We start from the raw sequence: 21890 nt of genomic DNA, 5'->3' as shown, positions 1-21890 counted from the left end.
AGTGTTGTGAATTAGAACCAACCTGTTGTGAATTAGTTCTTTTGTTAATAAAATTCACTATTAAACAATGATGGGAGGTAATATTCAAGGTTGAATTAATTTTTATTTGAAAAAAATTAAATCTAATTTTTCATTTTATGGAAAAAATCTTTTTAAAAACGATAAATGGGTAATTGAAAATATAAATTTTCAATCTTAATCATCATTTAATTCCACATTATTAAAAAAAGCACAAATTGATGGAATATTTAATAAAAATATTAATTTTAACTTTTATTTATCTTATAAAGGTTAATTTGTACAATTTTTTAATATTAAATGTAAAATGCAATGTAGATTGTAATTATTAAATCGTTGTTAGTGATTTTGCACTTGAAGGAGTGGCGCGACAGTGAGCACTTTTTTGACTCCAAATCTGGAAATTGAAAACACAAAAAACATAAGAATTGTTTACACAATTCGGTTTCTCTATGTTTGCGAAACTTAATTTAGTGAGAAATATTCACTCTCTCTAACAGTTACAACAAGTAAACCTAATCTATCACATATTTCGTGATAATTCTTCTCACTTTCGAATCTTGAAGAACAATACTTACACCACTAAGTTTACCCTTGTGAATTCAACAAGTAAAATTATAACACAACCGATTTTACTAACAATTTGTGCTCTAAGAAAAGTTCCCTAACATAAATAAAATAAGTGCTAAAAGTTCTTAGTACAAAAACCTATACGAATCTCCCTTAAATAGATCTATATTTGAAACTTACTAACGTAAAAGGTCTATAACAATTACATTTAAACAATAATATAATAATATATTTAGAATAATAGAGAATAAACCAAATATGGACTCTTGGCAATTAATCTGATAACGTGTCAATCCAATCCAAATTTCTATGTTACAAAAGATTGTCTTGGGTGATTTAATTCGATCTAATGATATTTTAGCACATTAAATATGTATTACAGTTTAAAAATAATAAAGTAGATTATATATTTTTATAGTATTATATATTTTGATTTTTTTAATTCATATAATAATAATTACATTAAGAATGTTATTAAATTATATTTTTTATTAAATTATATTTAATAATAATTATGTTAAAATATGATTAAATTATTTATTATTTTTATTAAATTATTTTCAATAATAATCTTATTAAAATTTAATAACAATAACAATAGTCATCTACCTAAAAAAAATTCTGCTAAAGGTATTCTAGTCATTTTAGTTTTTTTCCTTATGCTATTACAATATTATTCCATTCAACCAAACACAAGAATACTATTACAATTTTATTCCATTCCATTCAACCAAACAGTTGAATTACTGATTATAACTTTATTCCATTACAGCTCTATTCAATTAAAACTCTATTCAATTACAGGCCTGTTCCATTACAGTAAACCAAACGTACCATTATCTTTTAATTTAATTCGGTTTTCGTAAATAAATCATAAATTCAATTTAATATATTAAATTTCTTTAAATTAATCCTCAAATATTGTGATAAAAGTCAAAATATGATGATCACATATAACTTTTTAATTGTGCGAACAAAGAAAACAGAACTGACATTAATTAATTAGTATTATTCGAAGAGAAACAAATCTCTAATAACATGATTAAAAAACATGTCAACATCTATCGTATCAGCGTATTTGCAGCTTAGCTTTACCTTCTTAAACTCATTCGGAAATTGAGGCAGTCAGGCCTTGAAGGAAGCCATAGCTGACTTGTAAGCACTGCTGTTTAAATTGTTTCCATCAAGAGCTTAAAACTTTTAATCAGAACTCGATAAAACAATATAACCATTGGCTCTTAAAACAAACAAACAAACAAAAGATCACTACAGTCTGAGTCTGTGTGCTGGCCATCCACCTCCCAGAAATTGCTTACCCATATATTTGCTTGCCAGCAAATAATTGGGCGTTGACTTGAGTTTTGCTTCCACCACTGTGACATTAACCCTTTGCCATGCAACGTATTACGTATCTTCGTAGCTCTTTCCACGCGTTGCTGCAAATCCTTTTTTACTTCATTTTAAGTCTAACCCCCTCCCTTCTTCCTCCCTCATCCTCTCTCTCTCTCTTAACTTTTACTCTCTATTCTCTCTCTGTTAGCTTTTGTCTTTAAGCTCTTTCAATGGCAACAGAATCCACCGTCATGAATGAACAAACCCAAACCCTCCTCCAAAAAGATACCACCATCACTGCCGACAACTCATCCAGTCCTAAACCAATGGATTCCAACTCCAGCTCAGCCACCACCCTCGTCCTCTCCTCTCACTTAAAGGGTGTTGAGGCGGGAAGTAGTGCCGTCGTGGTTATTACTGGGTCGGGTAGTTCTTCTTCTGACACAAAGGGGAACGACATTGCTGGTGTGGAAGGCCAAAGGACAGCGCCAGCGAAGCACTGCATTGGGAAAAGTAACAAAGGAGTATCGTGGGGATTCAGCTTGGATCAAGGAAGGCGGTCAACAATGGAGGATAGGGCGGTGGTTCAGCCAGGGTTTATGAAGCTTTGTTGCAAGGATGTTGGTGGATGTAGAGCGCCCGAGTGTGAATACGCCATGGAGAAATCGCTGGTGCATTATTTCGGCATATTTGACGGACATGGAGGTGACCAGGTAATTAATTCATCAACCTCATCGTCAAAGCTCACATTTGAATATCGGTTTTTTTTTTGTTTGTTTATAAAATCAGTGGTGATTGTTTTCATTTGATGCTTAAAGCTGAAAGTTCCGGTTTGTTACCTAATCATCTAAGCACATAAATGGATCATAATGCATCTTTGGTGATCATATATAATATCATACGTAGAACAATAATTTACCATTTCCCCTTTTTTTTATTAAAAAATCCTCAAAAGTATACATGCAATAAAAATTTTCTCTCTCTTTTTCCTTTACTTTCATCTTCTGCCATTTTCAAGCTATAAAAGTGATAGTACGTAGAGAGTCAAAGTGGTTTCACACCTGAGTCAATTATGGTAACACGTGGCAATTTGGGGCACCAATCTGTCAGCTAAACCCGGTGACAGAATAGCACCCTGTTAGACACGTGTGTTTCCAGAGGAGACAAAAGAAGGTAACGCCTTTTGTCTTTTGAAATGGGAAACGCGACTTTGGGGGGCAGGGTGTTGGGACCCACTGAGAATCACCGTCAAGAGTTGAAATGGCGACCAGTGTGGGATTCCCCTCTTTGTTTACGCCATCTGATTTGTCTGTGTTTGGAAGTTGAAACAGTTGCTTGCATCATTGCATGCAATCCCCACAGCCACGCCCGGCCCACTTGTCACTGGCCCTAAACCCAATTCGAAACCGCTTTTTCAATTCCGATATGCATCAAATCTGCTTCATAGTAGTTTCATCCAAACTCATTTTTAACGTTTACAACATCTCATTTTCAGAGAAATAAAAAAGAATTAATAATTTTATTTTGTTAATTAACAGTAATACTATCACCTTCAAATAAAAGAAAGCTTACAACATCTCATTTCCAGAGAAACAAAAACGAATTAATGATTTAAATTATAATTTTATTTTATTAATTAACAGTAATACTATCATCTTCAAATAAAAGAAAGTTTACAATATCTTATTTTCACAGAAACAAAAAAGAATTAATAATTTAAATTATATTTTTATTTTGTTAATTAACAGTGATACTATCACGTTCAAATAAAAGAAAGCTTACAGCATCTCCTTTTCAAAGAAACAAAAAAAATTAGTAATAAAGAATTTTATTTTATTTCCAGACTCTAAATTTACATTTAAAAAAAATTAACTTTTAGATTTATATATGGAGATTAGGACTTTAAAAATAATGTCAATTAAGTGATAAAATAAATACAAATATAATATTTTGACAAATTCACACTTTTTATACTTCACAAATATCTGATCTATTGAAACCCAATTATATTATGCTATATATCTAAATACAAAATCTAAATTCTTTAATTTACGTTCCTAAATGTAGTATAATGCTATAAACATTTTGGACTTAAGTGAAAGAAAATAAAAATTGAATGTAAAAAAGCTTACTGTTGCTAGGACTCAAGTGAAAAGAATAAAAAATTTGAAAAAAAAAAGAAACAAAAGGTTAAAAATTATTAAAACTGTAATTCTAAAATTTTAATTAAAGGCTTTGATTGAAGCTAAATTCTTATACATTTCATTATTTTAAAAAAAATTCTTTATTATTATTGTTATAAATTTAAATAAACTATTTTTTATTAAATTAAATAAATAACGGTAACTCTTTGTTTAAAACCACAAAAATGATATCAAATAAATAAAACAGGTTAACTTTTTTACCCTGTTGATGCCGCACATTTTTCATTCAATCAATTTCTATTGATTTGAATTGTTAAACACAAGAAACAGAGTATGAGCAAAAGTGACATGGAAAGTAACCATCTCTAATAACATTGTGTCAATTAACAAAAAATTTAGGACAAGGAATTGTTTAAGCACTTCAGTTTCCTTATGTCTATAGAGCTTAGCTTAGTGAGATAAATTCACCATCTTTGAACATAATACAACCAATGATCCTACTTCTAATGTCACGGGGCTAGATCTTTTGTCTCGCGTTCCTAAGTCAGCCTTTACTCAAGTGAGGATTCCTTTAGAAGTCCTCCAAAGCACCAATTTGTATAACGAAAACGATTTATGCCAAAAGAAGCAACAAAAGAACGAGATTCACTAACGATCAAGATTACAATATTCTCTCAATATTCTCAAGATTACAAAAGAATGTACATAAGGTGTTTGAGTAAATGCTCTCAATATTATCTTATTCACTAAGAATAATGAAACAATAAATCGAATGAGTACAAATGAAGGGGAGACTCCCTATTTATGGTTGAACTCCCCCAAAACTAACGGTCAAGATTACAATACATCAACGGACGGGATTCATCCTATCCCTTAAATCATGGGATTTACAAAATATGCCATGTCAAATCTAGTCTAATTTTTACAAGATATGATTTTATCAATCTTCTAAGATTAGCTACCAAAATAGCCTAAGTTGTCATTTCTTCATTATCAGGCCAACCAGGCTTCAATCTGATAGACTTCTCCAAAAGTTTACCGAATCGGGCTAGTTTTTACGGGCCAAATGATCTCTATCTACACAATAGACCTCTATTGGATGCATTTGGCATGATGGTCACTAGCTTTGAACTACGGCCCGTGACACTAACACACCCTAGTAAAGAATCTTCACTTTCATACTTCAAAGACTAAACTTTTCACCACTAAGTTCTCCCTCTAAGAACTTAGTTTGTAAAACCAATAACATAAGGTTTTATAGTCTCAAATGCACTCTTTCAAATAACGTTCGTTAATGAATTGATAAGTGCTCTTAATACACGGTTCCTTAACCTATACAAGTCTCTCAAATATATAAAGATTTTCAAGACTTGCTAACATAGTAAAGATAAATCACAATCCATTCAAAACAACAACTAAAATAGCTAAATACAATATAATAATGACTAAAGTAAAGTAGGTTGTTAGAAGATAAGTCTTTATATATACTTTCATTCTAACCTTTTAGTAGGTATAATTGCCACAATCCAACATAGGGATGGGTGGTTGAAGATCATTCCATTACTTGCGAATAACAACACCAAAAATCTCCACTAGTTATGTTAAGTGGGAAGCTCTTATACCAATTGCTGACTTGAACTAGTTATTAAACACAGGAAACAAAGTTTGAGTAGAAATGACAATGGAGGTGGGCATTTATAATAATACTGAGACAACCAGCAAAAAAATAGAAGGCAATAAATTGTTTACGTAGTTCTATTTCCCTATGATTGTGGACCCTAGCTCAGTGAGATAAATCTACTATCTTTGAACTCTACAACCAGTGATCTTAGTTCAAACATACTTTAGTGAAGAATCATCACTTTTGTACTTTAGAGACTAGACCTATCATCCCTAAATTCTACACTTAAGAACTTAGTTTGTAAAACCAAAAACAAAAGGTTTTAAAGTCTCAAATAAAGTTGCTTAATGAATCAATAAGTGCTCTCAGTACGCAGTTCCTTAACCTATATAAATCTCTCAAAATATATAGAGATTTGTAAGGCTTGCTAACCTACTAAAAATCAATCCTAATTCCTTATAAACAATAGTTGAAATAGCTAAATATAATATAATAATGACCAAAGTAAAGTGGACTATTAGAAGGTAAGTTTTCAAGTTTTTTCTTGATCAAACATCATTGATTCAATGGATTTGGTACAATCTATCTGATCCTCAAGATATATTTTTTTCAAGTGAATTGATCTTCATTAATGGGCTTGAAAACTCTCATGACATCAACATAGCCCAAAGATTTTGTTTCAATAAATTGTCAATCCTTCAAATATGAAAAATTGCATTCTATCGTAATTGTGATGGAAGTGGGCACTTCAGTTGGCACATTGCAACTACTTCAAATATTTGCTTCAATAGTTTCAAATCAAATCAAATCATTTAAAATCTCTATGTTTGTTCTTCAAGAGAAAAAAATTAAGAGAAAGCAAGAGAAAAGATAATTAAAGTTGCACCGATAAGGTCATTATTTCACACATATTCATATATATTCTTTAACTCTTGAATTTGTTGAATTTGATCATATTTTCTTAGTTTAAATGCTTGCCAAAATAAGGTGAACTAAAATTGGCATTAATTAATTATGTTTTGAAAATATATTATTATTTGGTTTGCTGATTGCATTTTATTGTTCTCCTTTATTGAAAATATATTATTATGTTTTTTCTTGTCCATGAGAGAGGCAGATGATCTATTGTGGTGGATTCAGATAAAAGGTTTTTGTTTGTTAGTAGATGACCGTCCACCAAAGAAGATTGTAATCCATAAGATATGTAGATGATCCATTGTGATGGACTATTGTGATGGACTAGGATAAATGTTTTAGTTGGTTAGGAAAAGACCATCCACTAGAGCATTTTAGAAGATTGTATTTACCTCATAAGAAAGGCTGAAGTATGGAGATTTGATGTGTCTTCCATGAAGGAAAAGGCATGTTAATTTTTTGGCATATATGGGTAAATAAAAATTTTAACAAAATGATTTTAGTTTCCTCTTTTGAGTGAATTCAATGGCTTGTCAAGATGAACAAGGTAGCCTTGAGTTGTTAGGCACTTTATATCTTGCCAAAAATACAAAAAAAAGAAAGAAATCTTTGATACAATTATTCAATGTTTACCACTGATTCTTTCTTATAAGGTAACAAAATCTCTAATGTTTTTAAGTCTGAATTGTGAGACTAAAGATTTAGCCTTGTGACAATTGGTATTCGAGCTAAGGTTATAAAGGTACCGTTTGAGATGTCGAAATAAGTCCCCGATCAAATTCAGCCAATAGAGACTCGTGAGATGACCAGTAAAGCAAGTCGATCGAGGGATATGTTGTTGGCTTTGGAGGAACGAGTGGTCAATCTCAAGGATTCATTGGGGGAGGTAAAGGAGACACTCGAGGATGTCGAGAGAGGCATTGTGGAGTTGGACTCGAAAGAAGAGAAACTCAAGGAAGTGGTGTTGGAGTCTCTTAGTTTCAATACGGAAGAGATGTGAAGGATGCTCAATTCCACTGAGCAAAAGTTAATAGCGAGGGATAACTTAATCGACCTTAGTAACACAATCCTATATTGGTAGTTCTCATAAATCTCTTTATTATTTCTTTCGTAGTTTATTTAAAAGTGAATGTCTCCTAAAAAGAATGAAAGGCAAGAAAAGATGCCTCAAGATGTATCAACTAGCAATGTGGGAAAGCTAAAAAAAATGAACCGAAGGTCAAACTAGTAAGGCCTTAAGTTTTTTATCCAACCAATTGGATTAATTGATTAACTTCAAAAAGATTCAAATATTTAAATAATGATTTTAATGTTAGATAAACATTAAATATAGTACATAATTCATAAAAAAGGATGTATTTTACTTAATGGTATATTTTTTATTTAAATTTAATATGCCATCAAGGATTAAAATCACATCAATAACAAAAGAAAAAGAAAAGGAAAAAAAATCGCGTCAATCTAGTTTTTATTGGTTCTCTATCGATACATTAAATAGGTTGTTTCGTATAGTGTACCAATAGATAAATTGCCTACGTTTTTTTGCTCAACCCAAATTTAAAGTTAAGAGTCAACAAAGCCTAAAATGTTCGAACATATTGCTAAACAAAAGCATCTCAAAATCATACAAAGTATAATACATTTAAGGTGATAGTAACTTAAAAGCAGCCAAGGTCCACTCTGTTCAAATAGCAGCACTGCAACATATCCACACTGTTAATCCTTAAGATCGCTAGTGAAGCAACCCACTTGCTCAAATCCAACCACACATATTCAAAGAACACAACCCATTAAGGAAACAACAAAATTGATCTTCTTAAAAATCTCCAAGGACGACTCACCAGCCTACTTGGCAAGGATTAAGATGCATTTTAAACGCATATTCCACCAATTATCCTCTTGAATTTCAAAACCCAATAGCTCTCTAACCCAATAAAGATCTCTAAGTAAGGAAGAAAATCTCTTTGACCGAATCACACTTTGTATTAAAAGTAAAATTATTGCGCGCCAACCACGTCGACCATAATCTTGTCGCACAACCAATTTGCCACCACTGCTTAATTTCACCTTTAAACATCCAACCATTGCATTGAACAAAATAATCATGGATAGAACGTGGTAGACAGCCTTCAATCCCCCACCACACCCAGATACAATACCATAAATCACATATCAATGGACAACTAAATAATACATTGTATTTTGTTTCCAGTTCAGTACTACATCAAGGGAAGCTACCTTAGTCCTCTACTAATTTGACACCATACATTTTTAGAAAGTTTTTTATAGGAATCGGTTGAATAGGAGTATCCAAAAGAAACATTAGACCTTTGATGGGAGATTCATTTTTCATAGAGTAGCCTAATGACTCTCCCGCTGATCATTTCCCACATGAGATAAAAGTTTTGACAATTTGTCAACTAAGAACATTCCTTTAAGGTTAAGCTATAATACAATTTTATCAGGTTTAAAAGGCACCAAGATTATATTCTAATTTTCTAATCAATGTCATTTTGACTAATACAGTCTAGTCATTTCTTATAGTCCAACTTGGACTTGGATTAGACCATGTGGTAATATATTATAGAAATTATTACTAGGACATCAATTGTGAATTATAAAACTAAAAATACCAGTTGTTCTAGTTACTCCATTAACGATGATTTTTAGGTATGATATGAAATTTACTTAGTGTGCATTTCCCTTTTGTGATTCAAGGAATGGTTTTATTAGAAATTCCTTCAAATTCATATTATACTATCTTAAATGATCTTGCTATTATAATTTTTAAGTTTTAATTGTATTAAAATAGCTAAGTTTGTTCCTTGATTGGTGATGAAAGATTGTGAAGTAATGAAAATATAGTAGGAAATATATTCTAGTTAAAACATATCCTTGGTAAACATATATTTACCATTTTCAAAATTAATATGTAGTATTTGGTAAGCATCAATTGCATGTAGTAACTTATGAACCTTGGGATCAACAAGATGCTCGTTGTATAGAACATGAGACAATTAACAGATTTTATAGGTATACAAATAAAGGAATCTAGCTTGAGCTTAGTTGTATTATATTGGACCTTTAATGAGTTAAAACATTGTCAAACATGAAAGAAATTCAGACTTCTTATTCCAAAACTCAGCCCAACTTCTTTAAAGATAGGCCCAAATCAAAACTGTTCACCAAATGAGTTAAGCTCATAATCATAGTTTGTTTGACAATTTAACTAGACAAAGCTTAAAAATAAAATAAAGTATGGACCCTTTTGTTGTCAAACACTACTACTCTAACTTGAATGTAAGAAATAAAAAGAAAAAAGTCTTTTTTAGCCCATATTTTACCCTTATTTTGCAATAGTGTTGGCATTATATGATATTTTTCTATTATCCATCCAAGTTACATTAATGATTTTTGTAGCAAAACACTAATGGAGAGAGAAAAATTATATTTGATTCCTTTTACAAACAACCTATTTATAAACGTTAAAGTGATTGAAAAAAGGAAAGAAATTAAATATAACCTATCAATTTCATAAGAATCAACTAATGATTAATTGCTAAAATTAGGTGTGATTGATTCTTAAGATAATGTTGTATAGTTGAAACTATTTTCTTAAAATAGCTTCTAGCATCATGTTTTCCCTTACTCCCCCTTAAGATTTTGATTAGATATTTTTTTTCATTCCTAACTTAGATGCAAACTTTCCCTTAATGGAGCTACTCAATCACTTTGTAAGAATATCATTAACCTATCCTTAGGTAGACATATAAAGGTACAAATCAAACCACTTTCCAACTTCTCCTTGATGAAAAGCTTACCAATCTCAATGTGTTTTATTTGTTGATCTATATTGATTACAGGTTTGTTATCACTGTACAGTCTTTTAAGACAATCCCCTTAATCCTCAAATAATTAAGGATGGTTTTTAGCCAAACTAGCTCAAAGATACCATGAAATTACTTGGAATTTGGCCTTTTCACTTGAGCCAACCACCAAATTTTTTTCTTACTTCTTGATGTTATGAGATATCTATTGAGAAAGATACAAAACCTTGAAGTTGATCTTATCAACCACCAATCCATCACAATCTGTATTAGTGTAAGCTTAAGTATCAAATCCCCATTCCTCTTGAACAAATTGCCTTTCCCCAGTGTTCCCTTGAGATATTATAAGACTCTATAGGTTTCCTATAAATGAACCTTATTTGGACTATGCATAAATTGAATAACTAAAGTAACTACATATGTTATATCTGGTTAGGTATGAGACACATAAACAAGTCTTCCTATTAGACATTGGTATATCTCTTGGACCACTATAACATCTTTTTTTAGTTTCTTTAATATTAGGATCAATAATGGTGCTTGTTGTTTTGTATGTTGTCTTTGTTAATATCTTGAAGTAGATCTAAGATATTTTTTTTTTTAGAAATGAAAATTCCCTTATCAATGTGAGCAGCCTCAATTCCAAAGAAATATTTCAGTCTCCTTAATACTTTAATCTCAAACTCCTTATCCAACCTTTGAATTAGAACATATTGTTCCTTGATTTCACTTCCAATTACAATGGTAATCAACATACATTTAAGTATTGTAACTCTCCTTGAAGAAGAGTGTTTTATGAGTAATGGTTGATCCACTTGACTTTGTTTGTAACCCATGGCTACAAAGACACATTTCATAACCTTTGGATATAATTTACTCCTGTTTTGAGGATCAATATGAACATAAGATACACACAAGTATCTTAGGAACAAGGTTTTCTAAAATATTTAGATCGAGATTAATGGTAGAAAGTGTGTCAATAGGACTTCAAAAACTTAAGACTTGTTTGAACAAATGAGTGATTGTAAGAACTGCTTCCTGCAGAAGGATTAAGGCACAAAATTTTCAAGCAATAAAGACTTAGGTTTTTTTTAATAAGTTATTTTATTTTCTCTTTGCTACCCCATTTGTAAGTATTAATGGTTGGTTTATACACAGTAGAGTGGTTTTCAAAGGAAAGGAATTAAACATGATAATCTATCAAAATCCTTAAGAATCATCTAAGGGTTAATTCTCAAAATTAGGTGTTATGGATTCCTAAGATCATGTTGTGCGATTGAATTTTTTTCTTAATTAGGTTATAACATCCTATTTTTGGGTAAAAGTTTCATGGGTGTCCTTGTACTATGATTTGGATTGTATTTCCCATCTACACTTAAAAAATAAAATGAGCAATGTTGGAGTTTTGAGACATTTTATCCGGAAGAAGTATGAAGCTTAGTTTGAAACTTAAGCAACAACGTAATAAATCCGGATAAAGAATGAAGAAAACTTGAAGTTAAAGTCTGGTGATTCTGAGCTTGAAAAACAGAATGAAATTGAAGGCAAGAAAAGAGAGAGTATTTTGGATGAAATTCTAATGAATTTTCATTACATTGAACTTTGGCATGAAGCCATTACATATACCAGACAATTGCTAGTCTAAATTAACAAATACATCACCTAAATATTACCTAACTCCACTTAATTCATTGAAACTAGATAATATTGACTTGCACACTTAAGCAAAGCTGGTGATCAGCTATTTTACCATCAAGTTACATCAATTGTGATCCAAATATAGTTCAAAATGAACTAAATTACAAAACATTGTTTAAAAGTAACAAAATGAAACTGAGATGAAACAATAGCATTAACATCCTCAGTTGCATGTATTTCATCTAGCAATGCTGCAGCAACTACTTCTTCATATTTCATCCACAAGACTTATGTGCATGAATTTTTCTTGGTTACATGAGCTGCATGGAGGGCCATTCTCTAACACTCCTCCTTGGTCTCCATGCTGCTGACTCCTAACTGCTTCCTCAATTTGATGAACCTTGACACACTAAGAGCCTTTGTGAAAATATCAGCAACCTGTTCTTCTGAATTGCAATGAATCAGCTCTACCTCTCAAGCTTGTTCCATTTCCCTTACCACATGTAGCTTGATGCTGAAATGTTTTGTTCTACCATGGAAAACAGGATTCTTTGCAATTGCAACAGCAGACATGTTATCACAATAGATCTTTGTTGCTTCCATTTGATGTAGGTTCAAATCAACTAGGATTTTCCTCAGCCACATGGCTTGATTAACAGTACTTGCAGCTATAACATACTCAGCTTCTGCTATTGATTGAGCCATTATAGATTGCTTCTTTGAACTCCGGCAGAACATTACTGAGCCTATTGTGAATGCATAAGCAGAAGTGCTTTTCATATCACCTTTTGAACCAGCCCAGTTACTGTCAGTATAGCCTATCAGCTTCAAATTTTCAGTTTTTCTAAACTGTATCCCATGGCTTAAAGTACCTTTGATGTACCTGAGCACTCTTTTAGCTGCTTGAAAATGTAGTGTGTTGTAGCAATGCATGAATCTCGATAGCATACTTACAGTAAACATGATATTTGGTCTAGTAGCTGTTAAGTACAATAAACAACCAACTAGACTCCTATAGGCAGATTCACTGACCTGTACATGGTCTTCTTGGCTTGACAGCTTCATTCCAACAACCATAGGTGTGCTTGTTGGCTTGCAATTCTCCATAGAGAATTTGCTTAAGATTTTTGCAGCAAATGTCTTCTGTCCCAAGAAGATTCCACTTTGTGTTTGCAGCACCTCCATTCCAAGAAAATATGTCATTTTCCCCAAATCAGACATCTCAAACATGTCTTTCATTTTGGCCTTAAAATCAGCCAATATAATTTGATCTCCTCCTGTCACCAAGAGATCATCCACATAAAGGACACAATAAGCTGTGTTTCTGCCTGTTCCTTTTTGACATACAATGTTGGTTCACTGATGCTTCTTTGGAATCCTAAGCTAACCAGGTAGCTATCAATCCTAACATACCAGGCTTTAGGAGCTTATTCCAGGCCATACAAGGCTTTATTCAGGTTGTACACTTTGTGCTCTTCACCAGGCACTTTAAATCCTTCAGGCTGTTCTACATAAATTTCTTCTTCAAGGAATCCATTGAGGAAGGCTGACTTCACATCCAGTTGATGTATGATCTATTTCTTTTGTGCAGCCAAAGCAATTATCAATCTGATTGAGTTAAGCCTGGCTACTGGTGCAAAATTTTCCATGTAGTCCAGACCATATTGTTGACTGAACCCCTTGAGAACAAGTTCAGCTTGTTTAAACTGCCATCAGCATTCTGTTTTGCTCAATAGACCCATTTCACAACAATGGTCTTTCTGTTGGTAGGTCTTTCAATTAGCTCACATGTCTGATTCTTCTGAATCTTATTAATTTCATCAATCATGGCTTGCTTCCACCCTTCATCAGCTTCAGCTTCTTCAAAACTGGTTGGCTCCACTATAACAACTTGTGCTCTTTCATAAATTTCAGCTAAAGGTCTGGTCTCTCTAACTGGCACATCATCTATGTTCATTTCTAGATCAACTTGATCAGGTTCAATCTGGCCTGCTATGAATTCTTCAAAAACATCTTCAGCTTCATTTCTTTCCCAATTCCACTGAGCCTTCTCATCAAACACAACATCCTTGCTCACTTGAATTTTGTTTGTTACAGGATCTAAAATTCGGTACCCTTTCTTGACCATACTGTAGCCTACTAGAATTCCAGGCATAGCCTTCTTGGATAGCTTGTCCCTTTTTACTGCTGGTATATGACTGTAACATAGACAACCAAAGACCTTCAAATGAGCCAATGATGGCTTAAACCCGAACCAGGCTTCAAATGGAGTCCTATGGTCCAATGCCTTGGTTGGTAGCCTGTTCTGAATATAAACAGTAGTATTAACTGCTTCAGCCCACATGGTCTTGGGCAAATTCTTCTAAAATAGCAAACATCTGGCCATATTCATCAAGCTTCTATTTTTCCTTTCACTTACACCATTTTGTAGAGGTGTATAAGTGTTAGTGAGTTGGTGTTTAATGCATGCTTCATCGCAAAAGGTATTAAACCCGGATGAAGTATACTCAGTCCCATTGTCTAACCTCAAGGTCTTTAGCTTACAACCTGTTTCAGTCTCTACAACAACTTTAAACTTCAAAAATACAGAAGCTACATCTACTTGTTCTTCAAGAAGTAAATCCAACAGTATCTTGAAAAACCATCAATGAAAAGAATGAAATACCTACTGCCATTCAATGACTGAGTCTTTATGGGGCCACACACATCAGTATGTACTAGCTGTAGCTTATCTGAAGCTCTCCAGGTTGATTTTGCAGGAAATGGCTGTCTGGTTTGTTTTCCAATCTGGTAAACCTTACAAACCTGCTCCTTTTCAATTGAGTTGATAAAGTTCTCAACCATATCTTCTTTGGTTAGCTGGTCCATGGATTTGTAGTTGACATGACCAAGCCTTTGGTGCCAAAGCTTGAAATCTTCAGTAGAGGCAGTGAAAGCTAAGTGTGAGTCACTTGGCCAGTTGACTTCAAAGTATTTATCAGTCATAGTGACTGACATGAGGCTTAATCTATTTGGATCAGCAATTTGGCACTCTTTGCCCTTAAACACAACTGAATAGCCTTTCTCCAGCAATTAAGCAATGTTGAGAAGGTTCCTATCAATCTTAGGTACTAGCAATACATTTGAGATGATTTTGTTGCCTGTGGGAGTGCATATCAACATATCCCCTTTTCCTTTAGCCTTGATAGACTGCCTATTACGAACTTTCACCTTGGTTTTGTAGCTTCTGTCCAAGGTTTTGAAAATGGTTGCATCTGATGACATGTGGTTAGCGCAATCACTGTCCAAAAGCCATCCTTTTGAGCCCTTCCTCTGGCCAGCTGAGCATGACACATCAAAGACCTGCTCCTTATGGTCACTACTATCTTTAGCCACTTGAGCTTCAGCATTTTTCTGTTGTGCTTAATTCTACCTAAATCTGCCTTTGTTTTTGCAAACCCTTTCAACATGCCCCTTTTTCTTGCAATGTTGACATAGAGCATCTAGTCTAAACCATCATCTATCTTCTGGATGACCTGCTCTTTTACAGTGCCTTCAGGGTTGATCCCCTCTTCTTACAGCATCAGACTTAGGCCTGTCTTTTCAGTTCTTTTTGCCTTTGTAGGCAGTGGTGCTCGAAGCAGCCTTGGCCTTAGCTTGGAAAACACTTTCTTGGTGCTCCTCCATCCTGTTAGCTCTCCTTTGCTCCTGAGCATAAAGAGCATTGATGAGCTCAGTTAAGGAGATGCTTGCTAAGTCTCTCAAATCCTCAAGGGATGAGATTTTTGCCTCATATGTTTCAGGCAATGTTGAGAGCACCTTCTCCACGATCCTTGCCTCACTAAACTGTTCTCCAAGTGTTGTTTACCACAACCATAATCCTATCTGAATACTGTTTGATAGTTTCTTCCTCCTTCATCTTCAAGTTCTCGAACTCCCTTCTCAGATTCAACAATTGCTGCTGCCTTGTCCTCTCAGTACCTTGGAACTCCTCCTTAGGCTTGTCCCAGGCTTGCTTTGGAGTCTCACAAGCCATGATCCTTGTGAAAATTACATCAGACACACTATTTTAGATGTAAGACATGGCCTTATGTCTCTTAGTTCTTTCATCAAAATGTTGTCTGATTTGAGCCACTGTTGGGTTGGCTCTTAGAGGTGCTGGTTCAATATCTGAGTTGACAACCTCCCACAAATCAAATGCTTGCAGGTAGCTCTTCATTTTTACTACCCATATGTGGTAGCCTTCTCCGTTGAACACTGGTGGTGGCACTAGTGAGAATCCTGATGAAGACATAGTTCTACAGGTCCACTAAGAATTTGGCTCTAGATACGAATTGTTGGAGTTTTGGGACACTTTATCCGGAGGAAGTATGAAGCTTAGTCTGAAACTTAAGAAACAACGTAATAAATCCGAATAAAGAATGAAGAAAACTTGAAGTTAAATTCTGGTGATTCTGAGCTTGAAAAATAGAATGAAATTGAAGGCAAGAAAAGAGAGAGTATTTTGGATGAAATTTTAATGAATTTTCATTACATTGAGCTTTAGCATGAAGCCATTACATATACCAGACAATGGTTGGTCTAAATTAACAAATACATCACCTAAACATTACCTAACTCCACTTAATTCATTGGAACTAGATAAAATTGACTTGCACACTTAAGCAAAGCTGGTGATCAGCTATTTTACCATCAAGTTACATCAATTGTGATCCAAACATAGTTCAAAATGAGCTAAATTACAAAACATTGTTTAAAAGTAACAAAATGAAACTGAGATGAAACAATAGCATTAACATCCTCAGTTGCATGTATTTCATCCGGCAATGTTGCAGCAGCTACATCTTCATATTTCATCCACAAGACTTATGTGCATGAATTCTTCTTGGTTGCGTGAGCTACATGGAGGGCCATTCTCTAACAAGCAAATTAATTCCTATACATTAGATCAAAGAGTAAACTAGTCTTCTTAAAAAATCATCTATTTTTATTGTTAAAAATGAGTAAAATGTAATTTGACTCCTAATACAAGGATCTTCCATAGCATTAGTGAAAGACCAAGTCTTACCTATAAATTCTTTTGAAGAAATAGGTGAGCCAACAACTGCAAGTTCATCAGTGATCGTTTTGATCTCATACAAATATTGAACCACGCCCTTTGATCCTTCAGTGATGCGTGTGAGTCGATCACAAAGACTATAAACTCTTCTGTGACTCTTGTTGGCATAAAGTGTATGTAAAAGAGATCATGCTTTCTACGAATTGTCGGCAGTAGTAATAGTGGAAGCAACTGTGCTTTTAGCATAGGCAAACAACGCTTGGCGAAACCATTTGATGTAAGAAGGATTTTCGTGTTCAAATTATTTTTCGAGATTGTTGGAGGAGGGGCTAATGTAGCACTAGTGAGTTGGCCAATTAAACCATGACCATCAAGTAACATCGTCATTTGAGATTTTTCCAGTTTGAGAAATTAGTACTTCCGCTGAGTTTTAGAGGAAATTGCGAGGCAGAATTGAATTGGATAATAGTGTTTACTATAATAGTAGCAGCTTTGGTGTTTGGAGGTGAGAGAGAAAGAGAGAAATGAAAACTCTTTCACTAATACATAGTACTTTTACCCCTGTTTTCCCACAATTTCCATAATTGGGTTATAGGAAAATAACTTTTTTGGCTTGATTTTGCTGAACTGAAAGTTTGCCTTTTGTGAATATCTTGATTATATTCCCTTGTACAAACAAATACGATGATCTATTTCTACCTGATTATTGAAGGATTTGAAATTGAAAATATGCGACTTTCTTTGAGATTGTTGAAGCATTGTCCATCCTTGACTGAATGGAAAGTAACTTCTTGGTCATGAATTTTATGGAACGATGAGTGTTATTTGTTGTAGGCCACACAAGTTCTAATATTGAATTTGAAGATATTAATGTTTAGAGATGATAGTTTTGTGTAGAAATGTTTAAACCATCCACCTATTTTGTTGTAGTTGCAGTACATTTTATTTCTTTCTTAAAAGGTCTAATGGTTACAGTATTAGCAACAGTGCATACAAATGCCATGTGATCAACTAGGTTTTCTTCAGGCGATGCTTTTGTGGGTTTCTTTGAAACCTTTTGCCTTAAAGATCAACCACCACATGGTGCGTTTGTCACTATTTTAAATTGGATAGACATTCACCCTTTAACCATATTACTATATGCTATTAACAGAAAATGTGCTAGTTTGTATAAACAAAAAAAGAGTACGAGACAAACTCCAATTTGGTAGTGTAGCATGGTTGTAAAACAAGTTTTACATAGTCTTAACTGGCAAATTGCTTATGAACTTATAGTGATGGCCAATAAATGTAAAGTAAATCATATGGATGGTATTTTGCAGGTGAGCAACTATTGTGCAAAGGAGCTTTGCGGAATGGTGGCAGAGGAGTGGGAAGGAGGAAGCAGTTTAGAAGGATGGAATAAGAGGTGGGAGGTTGCGCTGTGCAAGGCTTATGAGAGGGCTGACAATGCCTTCAAAGACGAGGCATTAGCACCCAAATCTGTTGGATCGACTGCTTTGGTACTTATTGTCTCACCCTGCCAGATAATTGCTGCTAATTGTGGTGACTCCAGGGCTGTACTTTGTCGTGGGGCACAAGCAACCCCTTTGACAGTTGACCAAAAGGTTCTCTCTAATTTCAGTTTCATTCATCTCTCCATTTACAATTATTAAGGTTGTATTTTCCAAACCTAAGCACTCTTTCCTGGTGCCTCCTCTGTTATCACTTTTCTGTATATATATATATGGTCTTTGTCCGTTCTGCAGCCTGACCGAGCAGATGAGTCGGAAAGGATCACTAGTAGCGGAGGTAGAATTCTCAACTGGGGCTGTTTAAGGGTGGAGGGAATTCTTTCCATGTCAAGAGCAATAGGTTTTTCTTGCTTCTATACTACTAATTATAATATCATTTCCATGGCATGAACAAGATAGTCGGATACAACTTAATTTATGTTAAGTGTTTTGTTTCTTCTTCAGCCAAAACCAAAAGCTTGTCATTCTGTGTTTACTGAAATTCATTCAAATTTTTATAGCTACTCAGGCTCTGTTTTCATGTCAAAGAACAAAAACTAGAGACACAATAGAGCCAACCTGCAAGTGTGCCAAAAATACTATAGCAAATCCCATGTTGCTCCTATATCTATGTCAAGTACGTACTCAACATTTCAAATTGGGCATTAACATGAGACACTACCCTCCAAGTATAGGTCAAGCCAATTTCATGATTTTGATCTAATGTACTAGTCTTATTCTGTAAAAATGAAGACAATACCAGAGTCATCTCTTATATTTTGTAATTTACTAAGCAAGCCCTTTTTGAGAACTTAATTGAACCAAAAAAACATGTTTAAGAAAAACTGCAAGTTATTTAGTTTATTCTACAATGAATAATAAATTGATTATATGAACACTTATTAATTTGGATGATGTGACTTTCAGGTGATCATGATTTGAAACCATGGGTTATTTCAGTCCCTGAAGTTACTTTCACGACGAGGACAAAAGAAGATGAGTGCTTGATTTTGGCAAGTGATGGCCTCTGGGATGTTTTATCTAATGACGACGTTGTGAAGTTAGCTCGCAAAGAACTAAAACAGCGACAGAGGCTTGCGGGGGCTAATAAGAGTTCATTCCCACCTGCTTGGCATGTTTCTCAGCATGTTATAAAACAAGCTCTGGATGCATACAGTCTTGATAATATCTCTGTCATTGTTGTTGACCTCAAGAATCCAAAGCTAAAACCCCAGGAAAAGCCTTAAAGGTACATGCTTTCTGTAGATAAGGACCTTTGCTTTAATATCACCATAATGTTTAAACCAAATGAAACTTTAACAAAGTTTATAAATTTATTTATTGTCTTGACAGGGATGTACTGAAGGAAAAGGAAAGACAACTAACTGATGGTGAAGATATTTATATATACAGTGTTGTAATGTAAAGAACAAGGTGGTTTTTAACCTAGAAAAATTGAGACATATGTACCCGCCTTTGTTAAGTGACTTTCAATGACAATATAGGTTTCCTTGTTTGGACTATACTTGGATCTTCTGACTGGAAGATTTAATGGCATGCTTTTAAAGTTTCTGTATCGAAATGATCTACTCATAGATGATGACTGTCTGCTAAACCATTTTCGTGATTTAATGGGATGGTAATGTATGGGGTTTGTATTGCTAAATTTTCAAGATTCTTCTAATCCAAGACGAAGGAAAAAAGAATGCAATGCATGCTTATAGTGACACATGCCAATAAACCTCTTTGTTTCCTTTATTATTTAATGCAATGATCTCAATTAGTGGCATTTCAAAACCCTGGTGAAGGAAGGCAACTACAGAAGGATAAATAATTTTCGTGTTGTATGTATTGTTGTTGTAAAGTATAAACATTCCAGTAGGTACAAGAAAGTAAAAAAAAGCTCTTACATGTACTGTGGCTGATTAGTCACATGGCACCACCATGTATGGTTCTTTTCTTTACCTTTTCAGTGGATGATGTGGTGCCATCAATCATATCAGTAAATGGATGGGTGGCTCCATTCATCATTAATTCGATTCCTCCATTTGGTTGCTTTTCAGGTATGCTACGAGGATCATGTCTCCTTCAGTTTATTTGGATAAAATTTTGGCGGACGGGACGGGAGCTCCAAAAATGAAAAAGCACAGGCTTATAGTGGGAAGGGTTTGCCAAACAAAATCGGAAAAGATAGATTCTAAAGATGAGAAGATGAGCAGAATTGATGCTGCATGAATTGAAGAATAACTGTGGAAAAAAAAAAAAGCAGCCTTAAAGTTAACTCCTGTATGATTGCATCAATGCCCACAAGTTTTTATTATTCCCTTTTAAAAGCACAAGTAAAAAATGGGATGCATTGGGCATTTCTCCTGAAGCAAGCAACAAAGCTAATTCCTTTCATGCATTGCCATGCCATGCAAACACCATGTTCCTTTCTTGTCATTGAATCTTCCACCTCTATTTTTTCAGCTAGAGCCATTTCTTGTTATTAAACCTCCTTTGACTGTGTGTGTGTGAATGAGAACATTTTATAAGAAGAAATTTTCCCTATGGATACAACAAAAAAACATGTTCTCATACAGTTAATTAAGTTAGAAAAAAAAATGGAGAAAAGGGGAGGTCCATTTTGGAAGCAAAGTGTGAGCAACATTAGGCAATGTTGTCTGAGCCACAAGTATAGCAAACCTTATCATCAGGTTACATGCATGCATTATCCATTTCAAGGTGGACGAACAAACATTCTTTTTTCTTGCATCACTATGGAACTCACAGGATGCTGTTTTAATGGATGGTTTCAGACAAGGCACATCTAGAAAGCAACTTGATTTTTTCCCTATACCTTCTTGCATGCTGAGCCATCTGGTATTTGGGTCAACATATGATAATTATAATAGAATTATTACCCAAAAAATTTCACATCTTTCGAGATTCCATATTGTAATAACTGCAGTTGTATTGTCAACATTTTCATCTTTCTTTTCTGCATGTTGGTAACAGAATAAATGAACATATTTGCTGTCCGCGATGCTTGTTTTATTGTTCAGAGACGGAGTGAGAATTCGAGATTGCAATTTTAGATATGGATTCGGATATCCGCAAGTATTGTACGATATTTATTTATTTATTTTTGCATATTGTAATAATCTTTGGATGTTAAAAGTATTATTTTTAGTGAATATAGATAAATATCTATTATTTTTGCTCCTTGTGAGAATCAATCCCCGATTTTCAAAACTGTTTAATAAATAAATGTTTTCCTTATGTTATTACACTAGTAATCAAATGAGGCACAAG

At 33.9% G+C, this 21890-nt stretch overlaps 1 protein-coding gene across 2 annotated transcripts; it reads left to right on the top strand.

Annotated features, from left to right (window-relative positions):
• Positions 1–2051: 2051 nt before the first annotated feature.
• Positions 2052–20119, top strand: LOC107896106 (probable protein phosphatase 2C 6). Of its 2 annotated transcripts, none has more exons than XM_041079739.1 (5): positions 2052–2633; positions 18426–18710; positions 18852–18894; positions 19524–19845; positions 19950–20119. In XM_041079739.1, the coding sequence occupies exons 1-4, from the start codon at positions 2151–2153 to the stop codon at positions 19841–19843; spliced, it is 1131 nt and encodes a 376-aa protein (XP_040935673.1). In that variant the 5' UTR covers positions 2052–2150; the 3' UTR covers positions 19844–19845; positions 19950–20119. The 2 variants fall into 2 exon arrangements, with proteins under 2 accessions (XP_040935673.1, XP_040935672.1); XM_041079738.1 differs by having other exon boundaries at positions 2055–2633; positions 18852–18957.
• The last annotated feature ends 1771 nt before the right edge of the window (positions 20120–21890 follow it).

Source organism: Gossypium hirsutum, chromosome A10, assembly GCF_007990345.1.
Source record: "Gossypium hirsutum isolate 1008001.06 chromosome A10, Gossypium_hirsutum_v2.1, whole genome shotgun sequence".
NCBI classification, from domain to species: Eukaryota; Viridiplantae; Streptophyta; class Magnoliopsida; order Malvales; family Malvaceae; genus Gossypium; species Gossypium hirsutum.
Note: the sequence above shows the minus strand (reverse complement) of the source record. Positions and strands in the feature narration are given on the sequence as shown.